At 30.1% G+C, this 12,399-nt stretch overlaps 1 protein-coding gene across 1 annotated transcript in view; it reads right to left on the reverse strand.

Annotated features, from left to right (window-relative positions):
- Positions 1–10,825, reverse strand: part of LOC131852386 (cartilage oligomeric matrix protein) — a 37,492-nt gene extending 26,667 nt beyond the window's left edge. Inside the window, exons 1-2 of the mRNA XM_059203062.1 lie at positions 10,709–10,825; positions 9,217–9,306 (exon numbers count right to left, since the gene is read on the reverse strand). Coding sequence (XP_059059045.1) covers positions 9,217–9,298 — 82 coding nt within the window. The 5' untranslated portion in view covers positions 9,299–9,306; positions 10,709–10,825. The remainder of the gene's footprint in view (positions 1–9,216; positions 9,307–10,708) is intronic.
- Between the last annotated feature and the right edge of the window lie 1,574 nt (positions 10,826–12,399).

Genomic DNA, 12,399 nt, shown 5'->3' on the forward strand with positions numbered 1-12,399 from the left:
ACTATCGACTTATATAGACAATGGTTGCCAATTACCTGCCATTCACCTACCATCAGATAGCCTTCTGATTTGTCATTATAATTACATAAAAGTCTCTCAAGCACTGTAAGATTAGACCAAAACTTCATCATTCTTCTTGTCTATAGGTACAACACGTTTTATAAATTGTATATCTACCTACTTCCAAGAATTTTATTATCCTGTTGCCGATACAAACTTTAGTTGTAAAACTTGATTGACGACTTACCATGTCCCAGTTGTACAAATTAGGTGAATAATATTAATCCTTTGCCCGTTTATTACAATGCACATGCGTGGGTGGTAAACGCAATACCACAGGCAGTGCTAACACGAAACGATGATGTCAGTCGCAACCACATGCATTTAATTCAAATTTATTTTCTACAAGAGAATACAAAAAGGTGTTTTTATACTAAACGATATATTGAGAGCCTCGGTGGAGTATCGCTTTAGCACACCGCTGTACGCGATGATCTATTACTCGCACGGTGCAATTTTTTTATTTTATTAATATTAATATACATGTATATATATAGATTCTGACTATTTGTATATAGTCTGGGTGTTTTATATATATTGAGTTACATACACATTTATAAAAAAAAAAAGTATTTATATCAATTATCTAGTGCACAAACTCTGCTTCGCTTGTGACTAGGTAGCGCTGTCTGTATTGTCGCTATCTGGGTTATTGTTATTATTGTTAAAGTGTTAGTGTAGCATGTAATTACAAAACAATCTGATTTTCCTATAAGAATTTTATATTTTATTTTACAAAATAAAACAAGTACAAAATAAGAACAGATAATTATTGTCTTGGACTCAGATACTTAGGGACCTACTGTGTACAACTTAGTACTTACTTATTACAGTAACTACTTACTACTTGTATAAATCTACAAGTTATAACCGAACTGAAAAATTGCTTATCTACATTAGCAATTTTTCATATCGTACTTTAAAATAAATATACGTATGTTATTTTTTTCACAGTATCTAAATTAAACAACCGGTATAATAATCATTATTTTAGTTGTATTTTATTGTAGTACGCAGTTAAACATCTGTGTAGGTACATACGTTGTCATTAAATTCCCAGAGTTACATGATTTATTTCAGTCTGGTATTGTAATCAAAAATATTACTATCAATTCCAGATGTCTTTGTACTATCTAAACTTCATCATAATAATAATAACACCCCTGGACCATTCACATAACGAAATTCACCATCTAGTAGCAAATAAGGTAGAGTTTGTGTTTTATCTATATATATAAAAAATCTAAGTGTCTATGTTATACACACATGTTATACATATGTACACTTAGATTTTTTTTGTAATATATATAGAAAATTTGTATCGTGCAAGGAATTGAACCCGCGACCATCGAGACACCAAGGACATCTAATCATCGCCATTATCTTAATATTTATTTTGAAATTCATAAACCAAGTATATATGTTTAAACTACTATTTTGCCTATATATAAAAGACTATATATTATTATATGTAAAATTGATGTACCAGACAGTTATATATGAGTATGTACGATACATATTGCTAACTAGAATCTTAACCTACCCCTGCAAGACAAACCCATATTGAAGAGATTAGGGATCTATTAGAAATTAATTAATAAACCCGCGTGAAATTTATAGCCTATATGTTATTCTGATGTATAAGCTACATTCTTGTAACGTTTCATCGAAATCCGTTCAAAAACAAACATTCATCCACACTCACAAACTTTCGCGTTTATAATATTAATAAGATGAGAGGAAGAATTTTCCTCCTCAAAAATCCTTTGTCACGTAAGTAACGTACCAGGTTTTTCGAACTTTCTAATGCTGCTGGCCGCAGCTGGCCTTAACAGCTCCGCTGTACGCTCCAGTGGAGAGAATAAGAACAATAACAGAAGGGCTTTTATTATATATTTTTAATATAGTAATTCGTCCCAAATTGTTTATTTTAAAACCTGGTTAAATATTTAATAAGTTATAAAAATTATATACGACATGATATTATATAAGATCAAACGAACTTTTTAAAGTGAAGTTCGATCGGTATTATGAGTTTATTAATTTGAATTTGAATAATAATATCTGAGAAATGAAGCAACGAAATATACACACAAACATAGATATAATATAAATATGTTTGTGTGTCTTTTATACTTATGAGTATGTCAGTTTCTTTTTACAAAACAGACTGGGTATGAATGTTGAATACATATTACGTAAACAATCATTCTCACCCAATAAGGTGCCACCATATGTCCAATGACCCACTGACTTTAGGACGGTAGGTTAATGTTGAAAACGATGACTTATTGTAAGATATTTAAATTTACAAATACTAATAATGTGATAATTAATAATCGTTTACAGTAACATAGTACTTAATAACAATAAGAATAACTATTTTATACTAGTAGACAATATCTGTAGGTACGGAAACCTAACAATAAAATATATTCTGATGACCTCGGTGATCTAGCGGTCTAGCACACCACTTTACGTCTGATGGTCGCGAGTTCGATTCCTCGCACGGCACAAACATTTGTATTCATGAATATGCTTGTTTGTATCGATCTGGGTGTTTTCTATGTATAATATGTATATATTTACGAAAAAAAAATCTATGTACTTGTATCAATTATCTAGTTCCCCTAACCACAGATAACATAATATTACATACCGTAAAACAAGTTTTAGCTAGCTTAACTTGGGACTAGATGGCGCTGTGTGAATTGTCCGGAGATTATTATTAGTATTATTAATTTAACTTTTACAAGGGAACATGCGTCTCTAGAAACATGTATATAATATACTTTTCTTGTTAGGTCCGTTTTAGAGATTTTGTTTCCTTTATTGTATATATTGAATGTATATGCCTGAATACATTATATGTAGGTCTGTCAACCCCAGGTCGTCTGTGAAAGATTGCTAGTAACGATAAGACCGCCTTTTGTAAGATTTTTTTTTATTATACAATATTTATTGTTCTTTATTTATGTGTGCACAATATAAAGTTATTATTATTATCTATTTTGTATAATGTCATCCCTGTAAAAGTTTTTTAAAAATTGGATATTATTTGGAAAAAATAATTATGATCCGACAGATCGCGTATACCTACTAAGAGACGACTAAGTCTTATTAACGTATATGAAACTAGATGCTTACTTACATAATGCTATTACTAAAACTCATCATCTTTGAAAGAGATTAAAATTGTCAATTTTGCTGAAAAATAGTTAGTACATAATGATGAACTATATTTTACTGTTACCTTTGCAATACACAACGTATTTTGTAACTGCAACTCAACTCAGATTATTCATAGAAAGTCAGAAACCTATCGATTCTAATTTATGAAAATAGCGAATTGTTAATAGCAGCGTTACATATTTAATAGTTATAAATTTGGTTGTTACAAACATCGTGTGTGTACGCTATTTCTGTATAGAAATCTTACAACAATCTATGCATTCTATTCTCCGTATTTAATCCGATTAAGGGATTTTGGAGAAATATAGAATACGTACATCTATAATTAGAAATTTAACATCTGTATTCTGTATATTATTGTGTAATGTTAGATACTACTAAACGCTTTTAAAAATATTGCAAGAAAATAGAAGGACGGTAGTAGGTACGGACGAACTGCGGTGTCACACCTTTTTCATACGTATAATACTACAATCACTCTCCAGTAATTCACTGTTAGCCCACTTGTCATGTCTACGTCTCCCAACAAAGTGTGACAAATAGATTAAGTGACGGTTTGTTTAGGACGGGGACAAATTCTGTATCAAGTATATGAATTATGTATGTGAATATATGGAACTTTCAGCCGTAAAGCTAACTACCTAATTGGATTACAGCGACGTCAAGGGCTAACAATAACTAACAGTTGATTGCACTGTTTGCTTTAGATACCCCTATGTAACAGTATCTTGGTACCTACGTATATACTGTTATACACTATACGCCATGACTCTCCTTAGTTACATTAAAATCTAAAATGTTCATGAGGTGTTAATTTATTATATTTTTTATACTACAGTCGTAGTATAAATATGAAAACATCTGAGAAACAGAATTTATGAGTTCAAAATTGTCTAAATGGAACGTGTTAACATGTTTTTTTATTAATTTATAATCTTAAGTCAAATTCTACCATATTTTGTTTGAGTCAAAAGCGCGTAAAATGCATTAATACCTACTATTTAAACGTAATGCAAACACTTTAATGAAACTAATACATTAAAATAGAAAATTCATCAACCAAACTTACATTTACGCACTTTTGAATAGTCATACCATTTAATCTACCGTTCATTTGGTAAGCTGTTTTATCATAAGAAGAAAGAGCAAGAAACTTACATGTTGCTCTTTTAAATAATTATAATAACCTTATTTTTTAGTTTCAGTGTGTAAATACAAACTACCCACTAGCACTTATGAAAGAGTTCTAAAACTTAGTGTTACGGTTGTATTTAATGAAGAAAATAACATCATTGGAATCATGGCATCAAAGCTTACGTAACTAGTTTTACGTCATGTTAATTAGGATGAAATTAGAAGCATGAGACTGATTTTATTAAAACATCACATACACAAACCGATTTGATATCTAATGCTTGCGTTCACATTTCATTGCCCAAACATTGGTTTTTTGTTTGGACGTAATTAAAAAAACAATGAAGTTCAGCTCTAATTTTGAATCTAAATTATCCAGTAATATTATATTATTAACAGAATATTTATACTTTCTCTTTTTAATTTCATATATTGTATATTGCATATTGTACACATCGCAATGCGTCTGAGTTGGAGATTGGATTTCTAAGTTAAATTCTCTCCAATCTAGTGTAGGATCCAGTCTCTTACAAATTTGTAGCTGGAGTTATGCATTTTACTACCTGATGCCCACGGTTTTGTCTGCCTGGTACTTGTTATTCCTTCGAAAAATATTTTTAACCTCCTCATTGTAGTGAACTATAAATAAATATTCATATTCATTCATAAAGTTAAACACACACAGTATTATTAATAAATCAATCCTTTAGGACTTTAATTACGTAAACAAAGGTAATACATAGATACCACACAGATGTATGCATATGTCTATCTATACTATATAATATTATAAAGAGGAAATATTGATTGTTTATTACCATTGAATTCTTATATTATACCTAATGAATATAGGCATTAAAATAATTTCAGAAACGTTAGCAATCAGTATAAAAACGTCGATAATGTATCCCATTGTACGAAATAATTACCAAACATATTCTTTAAATCGCGTAAACTGCGGAAATTATTGATGATAAAGCAAAACGATGTACTACAGTTTTATAGATGACATCAATAGCGATGGTATATATGTACCTACATGTGTTAAAATCTATAATTTTTGAAATTTTGTTAAATACGGTGACGCCGGGACAGGCAACTAGTAGATAGATATATATATATTATATATACTTGCTATTATGCCTTTTTTAAGAAATGGGGTATCTCTTCCCCATTTCTGTCCACGTGATGCAATCAATCTTCATGACAAATTTGATTCAGTTACATTTAGCCGTTATTTCGAGAAAATATAGCAAAAAGACAGACAGACACTTTCGTATATAATTCAGTATAGAGAGAAATTATGTGTGAACTAATTTATTTATTAAACATAAGACAGTCATGAAAATTATCAAGAATAATGAAGTTAAATTGAGATTAGAAAATGTCGTAATGTATGAGACTACGACTAACTTGCGGTTTAGTCTAAGTATGACACAATGATACCTACCTAAGTATGATAAACAGTTTAATATAACAGATATTAAAAAAAAGCCTACTTAATATTTAACACTAACATTGAAACCGCATTTCGATCGGTCGGTAACAAATATAGTTTTTAATGTTTAGTCCACATTCACTATAAGTTAGTAAGGGATTGCCAGGACTATGGAATATTAACCCCATTTCTTGCAATGTACCATGTCAGGTTGACCATCATTGTAAATTGCCATTTGCCAAGATGGGCTGACTGACCTGACTTCACACTCATTTTATCATCCTCCAATGGTGTCCTTCTAACATAAACTGTTAGCGCACCATTTCATAATCGTCATTAAAAAAATAGTAACCTATATATGTATGAGTAGTAGCGTATATATAAGTTGCCGTGTCACCTTTCCTTTCAACATTCGATAAGTACAATATTCAACATTGTCGAAGTAATAAATAATTGGGTGTCCTGTTTATTTCAGTCACTGTCTACCTACACATTTAGTAAATTATAATGAGGGATTGGCATTAGATATTAATATTATAGAATTTCTAAGCAAGTAGTTGTATTGTATGAATTTGTGTCTTAGAATTCCAATAATAGAGTCGGGTATCTCTACTACCTATAGCGCAAGTAATGTATTAATTTGTTACACGATATTCAATATATTATATAAGTTTGTTGTCTATAGCATACAAAAGTTAACACTAATTGTGTCTTTTATTCATCAATACTTTTATTCATAAAAACTAAAACCTCCCATTACCACTTAATTAATATAGTATTACGTGAACTTTTTTTTAAATTAAGAAAATTGTTAGAAATAATTGTTAATAAAACAGTTCTAACACTATTAGTGTTTTTTTATTGCTGATATGATTTTTTTATTTCTTATACAAATTAAATATTTACATAATATGCAGAGATTTCGAACAAATACTTATTTTTCTAAAGTTAGTTATTTAGTTTATATCCACACCAAAGGTTGCATATGGAAATCAGTCTGTAAATTATACCAGGGATATATACAATTTTGTAACGACTTTAAATAGTAATACCACTAAATACCAACTATTTACACTGAATGAGTGTAAATAATGTAAATATTGCTCACTAATTTTGCGGTTAAATATAGGTAAATATTTACATACGTATATTTATCCGCTAAATTAGTTATTCGTTTGAATATGCAGCATAGTTTATATTACCAAATTGCCCGAACAACTTGGAATGACTTATTTAGCAAGTTCAGTGGTTCAGTCGCCGGCCGCAGTTCCCTTGCTACAATTAATCATCCGCCTGTATTTTCCTGGAGGTATTCTATTTCTCGCGTCTAACTAATGAGTACGGAAATAGTAGCGAATGAGGGACCGCATTTAGTATACCCACCTACTACTGCGTTAATACACAGCTGGACAATTTTCATTGAAACTTGGATTTCTTTACGTTTTTCTTTTATATTAAACTAGCTGCAATTTTTCCACAATGAGCCATCTGACCTGACCACATGTTCTCCTTATCATATTCCAGTGGTGTCCCGCCAGCGCACTGTTAGCGCAGGCGGGAGGACCATTCCATTATCATAAAGCTTGGCACTAGATAGATTTATTTTTATTCGTTTATAAATATTCAAAATGTAAGTGTTCTTTTCAATATTGTTATTTTTTGCATCACTTCAGTAATTGTGATCTATTATAATAAAAGACAGCTCTCTATATCTCTCTATGTTAGTATATATATTTTTACTAAATCCATTACAAACAAATATACTTCGCTAACGTTCATTTAGATTCATCCATTAAAATATTCATTTGTCTTGTGGCACAGATACTGTAATCTGTAGGTTCTGTGTGAATTTCAATTCATTAATTAGTTTGTCATGTCGTATACTCACTTCACACTGCAATATATAAGATTAAATACATTTATTTTCATCATGTGGTAGATTACTTGGATCTTTTTTGTTTGGAGCCAATTTAGTATTCCTTCATAAAATACTAATCCGCAATATCATCTGCTTATTTTAGATTAAATATATTAGTACAAAATTTAAATAAAATATATTTAATGACGTATAAATTTTAATATTTGAAACTCTCTTTTAATTCGTTATATATTGTATCGTAGTTATATAGGTCATTACATATTTATACATATAAGTAGAGTACCTACTAAGTCTTACAATTTCATATTTCATCAAAACAAGGATTACAGCAACTGTGAAGGATTACATTCACAAACATATGTAAGAGTATACACTCCACGAACGTAAATTAATGTCTGAATATTATGCAGTTGTTTCATATGACAGACTTAGTGTCTAGAGGTATACCGCTTTATTATCCGATGGTCGCGGGTTCGATTCCTCGCACGGTACAAACATTCGTACATATAAGTATAATTGTTTGTATCGGTCTGGGTGTTATCTAAGTATAAGATGTTTATTTATTTACAATAAAATAAAAATCCACGTATTTATTTCAGTTGTATAGTACCTATAATACAAGCTCTGCTTAGCTTGGGACTAGATGGCGTTGTACAAATTGTCCTGAGATATTACAAATTATAAAAAAATATACCCACCACTTCGATCTAGTACAGTGATTCCCAAATAATTTTTGCTACGTACCACTTCAAAAAAGTCCTGTAATCTTGCGTACCCCTTATTCTAGCAATCCCACTAATATTATAAATGTGAAAGTTTGTGAGTGTGTATACGTTTGTTTTACTGATAGCCGTATATACCCCTTGATGCAACTTCACATACCCCTGGGGGTACGCGTACCACTTATAGGGAATCACCGGTCTAGTACATACAATATCCTCTATAAATACAGATTTAATAAAATCATGTTTTGTGCAAGTTAATAAAACTATTACATAGTAAAAAGTTAAGCTTAATGCTACAATGAGCTTAAAAAGTTATTCCAAAAGTTATTTTGTATCTGTTACCGGTTTGTTTTCGTGTCTCACACAGGTACACAGGTAGATTTATATATAATATCTGTTTTAATTGAATGCTCATCGTTTAATCGAACATATTGATACTATGGCAGTTCTCTTATTGCTTCAAAACTGCAACACATCAAGAGGTGACAATGGTATCATATGACAATATGAAATCTTTGGTGCTGACTATGACTTATTCATAGTCAGCACCACATCAGTCAGGGACCATAACCACTGCGAGGACCGTTAGCTTCGCTTAGTCATATCGTAGGTGCTGTACCTATTGCATGTTTTTTATTGGAAAGTAATATAATTTTTGATCTCTAGAGTATTGGTTTAAAGAACCAAAAATGAACAATCCGTCATTAATCAATGAATTGCATATCCCATTGATGATTTGCGATACTTATTACGTAATATATATATACTGTGGTATATTTAATGCTTACCTTCGTCCAAAGTGAGTGCATATGAGGTAAGTACAAAAGACAGCAACAGCAGGCCGCGCGTACACATGGCCGGTAAAGCCATGTTACCTGCTGAAATTTTCATATAATATAAGATTAGTCATAGTGTTTTTGAAAATGAACACTATTTGTTAAAAATTATAACCTTCATATAAACTGCGATTATATAACTACATAATGTTTAATATCATAAGTTGTTAGACCAATGTTTCCCAACGTGGGGCCCAGCCCCACAGGGGGGCAATTTGATTGTTAAGGGGGACAATCCGAAAAAAAAACCTGTTTAATTGACAATTTCCTAGTGAATTTCCTGGCTAAGGTGGAACATGGCTCTAAAAAGGTTGGGAAACACAGCGTTAGACTGTAAGTAAGTATGTAATACTTAAAACAATTATTAACAATAAGAAATTCATTACTAAATACCTAAATAAATAGGCCACTAGACTAGAGTGACCGTTGCCACCGAAACCATTGTTATCGTAATTTTTGCTCGTAACCCGATTTTTGTTATCTATTATATGGTTCAAATAAAATCAGTACTACATTTCCCGGAGCTACTGCTATTTATATATGAACAATGTTATGTACTTCGTAAAAATATTAGTACCTATAATGTAATTTAATTGTAATAACTTATAACCTATAATTGTAATAACTCAGATAATGTAAGTTACATATTATTGCTAGATCCTTAGTAATCAATATTTTCCTTATAGCAAAGAGCATACCAATTATATACCTATTATAAAATACAAAAATTCAAGCAACGTTAATAAAAAATTCAAAATACTTAATAATTAACTTAATAATTTTATTAGTATCTTCAGTATACATATAACAGTGTATAAATTTAAAAAAGAATAACCATATAGAATCGCATTGTTATGAATTACAACTACTATATCTACTCAGGTTTTGAATTTTTAATTAACGTAATTAATTTGCTTGAATTTTTGTAATTATAATATGTATATAATTAATATGGTCCTTGCTATAAGGAAATATTACTATAACTGATATATGTCAATATTACAAAAAGTCGCTAACTTTTTTTAGATACTATAATTGAATTAATCGTTATTGTTATAAATTTAAAGTAGGTACTATTTTTCAAAATTATTTATGAACTACTTTATATTATAAATAAATATTAATTTATTTTCCATCGCAATTTATATATTTGCTTCCAGCGATTAATTTTATAAATATTTGTTATCTAATTTAGAACCAAATAACTATTCTAGTAGATTTAGCATTGTAATAGACTAAATATTTATATTAGAGTAAATAAAAACAACATTGTTAATATGGCATGAGATTATACAATACAAAATTTAATTTAAAATCTAATTTAAATTAGGTACCCACGTATTAACAATGCTAGTACTTACATATAGCACACTACCAAATGAGAAATATATCTACATAAATACAATTTATAAATTTAATTATTATAATAATTAAAAATATTTACCGCGAATTTAAAGATGTCGGAAGAACTATTTTCGCGCGCAAACCGCAAAAGCTCATAAATACACGATAGAGCTCGAGAGCGCGTGCGCGAACTGCTTACGCGCTTCTCGACTGATTCTAAAACTGAAAACTCAAGTTGTACGCAGCTTGCCAGTCATTATTATGACACGCTTACTTATAAAATCTACTGAATGTTACTTCAGTAAATGTACATTTTAGTGTCTACAAGTAATTCTCGGAATTTTCTAATTCTCATTATTGATTCATTCATCATTAAATATTATATATTCTTTCCTTGGCCTTAGGTGAGTATGTATAATATAAAGGTTTCACCTATTTTCATTTGCTATATAATTTCGTCAGGTAATTAACAAAACTGACAATATCATACTGTGAACTTAAAAATTACCGTAAAAATGTGTATACGTACTCGTACGTTCCAAAATAAATAATAATGAAAATTCCCTAATGATTCGCGAGTCAGCAACAGATGTTCATGATTAATTTCTTCTCAGGCGAAATCTTGTAAAATGAAGACTATTGAACGATAGTTGTCGTTCCGTAGCTGGATTGAAAAGCAATAATCTGCCCAACATGTTTAAAAAAAATCTACTCGGTTGAAATTGTTACCAAATTATAGTAAATTAACTTTCATGAAAATTATACCTTTAAGAATAAAAATTGTCAGCTGACTATATGGTGGTGTTCTATCGCCAGATTTTACATTACACTCATAATATAATTTTCCTAAGCATACAAGTTTTCAGCAGAGAGAAAATGTTTGACGTGTTTTGGCCCTGACTTGGGGCTATAATCTTAACAACATTGTTATAAAATAATGACCATAAAATCCATGTATATATCTAATATTTAAAACAATAAGCATTGTTGAAAAATTGAGTATTAATTTTCCTAATTATATAATATATATAATAATAATTAGCAGATAATCCTCCTGACCTACTTTTTGCAGGTTCGATTTCAGAGGCGTACCATTATGGAGCAGCCCGGCGCGGCGCGGCGCATCGCCGCAGTCAGATATTTTGTGGGCGGCAAACTTTTACAATAAGTGCTTACAGACATTGTTTTCTCAAAAAATTATAATAATAACATCTGTTTACAAGAATATATTATATCCTAAAATATTATATTACAAATTTCTTCATCCTAATATTATGAAAAATTGAGATAATTTATATTTTACACGTTGCCATTTATACGTTGGCTTAAACAATGAATTAATATTTAGTATGTACATTCGTATATTACCTCAAACAACACGGTGATTACTTGCTCAGTGTCCCAGTGTATGAAAAGATCCTAGACAAGATTTTTACTGTCATAGGCTTCAGAAGCATTGATCAAGTAAGTATAAAAGATAGAAGCTAATATTAAAAAAATAAAATATAATATTAAAAAAAAGAAAATATAATATTATAAAAAGATAATAATCCAGGATTATTCAAGTTCGCAGTATTTCTCGACGTTTTTTGCTCCACCTTAGCCGTTCTAAAATTCTTATGTTTATACCTGCTATAGGTATTAAATAACTGACATAAATTCCTATTTTTTCTTCTAAAAACACACAATATAAATAAAGAACACCCAGACTCTTCAGAATCTTACTCACAAATACAAATATTTCTATAGTGCGAGGACCAAACCCGCGACCATCGGATGTAAGACGTTATA

Source organism: Achroia grisella, unplaced genomic scaffold (genome assembly GCF_030625045.1).
Source record: "Achroia grisella isolate CSIRO2021 unplaced genomic scaffold, CSIRO_AGI_Agris_v1 utg848, whole genome shotgun sequence".
NCBI lineage: Eukaryota > Metazoa > Arthropoda > Insecta > Lepidoptera > Pyralidae > Achroia > Achroia grisella.